Raw genomic sequence first — 768 nt, 5'->3', positions numbered from 1 at the left:
TTAGCCAGGTGTGGTGGAGTGTACCTGAAGTCCCAGCTACTTGGGAGGTTGAGGTTGGAGGATCGCTTGAACCCAGGAGGTTGAGGCTTGCAGTAAGCCAAGGTCTCCAGCCCGGGTAACAGAGCAAGACCCTATCTCTAAAAAAAAGAAAGAAAGAAAGATTAGCCGGGCGTGATGGTACACACCTGCAGTCCCAGCTACTTGGGAGGCTGAGGCAGCAGAATTGCTTGAACCTGGGATGCAGAGGTTGCAGTGAGCCAAGATCACACCAGTGTACCCCAGGCTGGGAGGCAGAGGTTGCAGCGAGCCAAGATCACACCACTGCACCCCAGGCTGGGAGACACAGCGAGACTCCATCTCAAAATTAAAAACAAGCATAAAAAAAGAAAGAAATACTTTTCAAAAAGTCACACTGCTAAGAATAATAGGTTTTCATTTAGCTCATCAATAGAATTCCGATGACCTTAAATGACAACATTGCAAATATTTTCCACTTAGGCAGGGAAGACATATACTTGTGAGACAAAGGTGTCTATGAAACTATGGATGGTTCAAGAACTTCACTTGACATTGAAGAGTACTCCGATACTGAGGTACAGAAAAACCAAGTACTAACTCTGGAAGAATGGCAAGACAAGTGGGTGAACGGCAAAACTGCTTTTCATCTGGAACAAGGACATCAGTAAGAAATATTGAGTATATAATAGAGAAATGTTCTATCAGAAACTAACTTTGAGATAGAAATAATAATATACACATTATTTGACT

At 43.2% G+C, this 768-nt stretch overlaps 1 protein-coding gene across 1 annotated transcript in view; it reads left to right on the top strand.

Moving 5' to 3' along the window:
• Positions 1 to 768, top strand: part of TPMT (thiopurine S-methyltransferase) — a 25502-nt gene that overhangs the window by 5648 nt on the left and 19086 nt on the right. Inside the window, exon 2 of the mRNA XM_011962750.1 lies at positions 499 to 682. Within this exon, the coding sequence (XP_011818140.1) occupies positions 543 to 682 (140 nt within the window). The 5' untranslated portion in view covers positions 499 to 542. The remainder of the gene's footprint in view (positions 1 to 498; positions 683 to 768) is intronic.

Source organism: Colobus angolensis, unplaced genomic scaffold, assembly GCF_000951035.1.
Source record: "Colobus angolensis palliatus isolate OR3802 unplaced genomic scaffold, Cang.pa_1.0 Scaffold6, whole genome shotgun sequence".
NCBI lineage: Eukaryota > Metazoa > Chordata > Mammalia > Primates > Cercopithecidae > Colobus > Colobus angolensis.
This window is presented reverse-complemented; position numbering and strand designations above follow the sequence as displayed.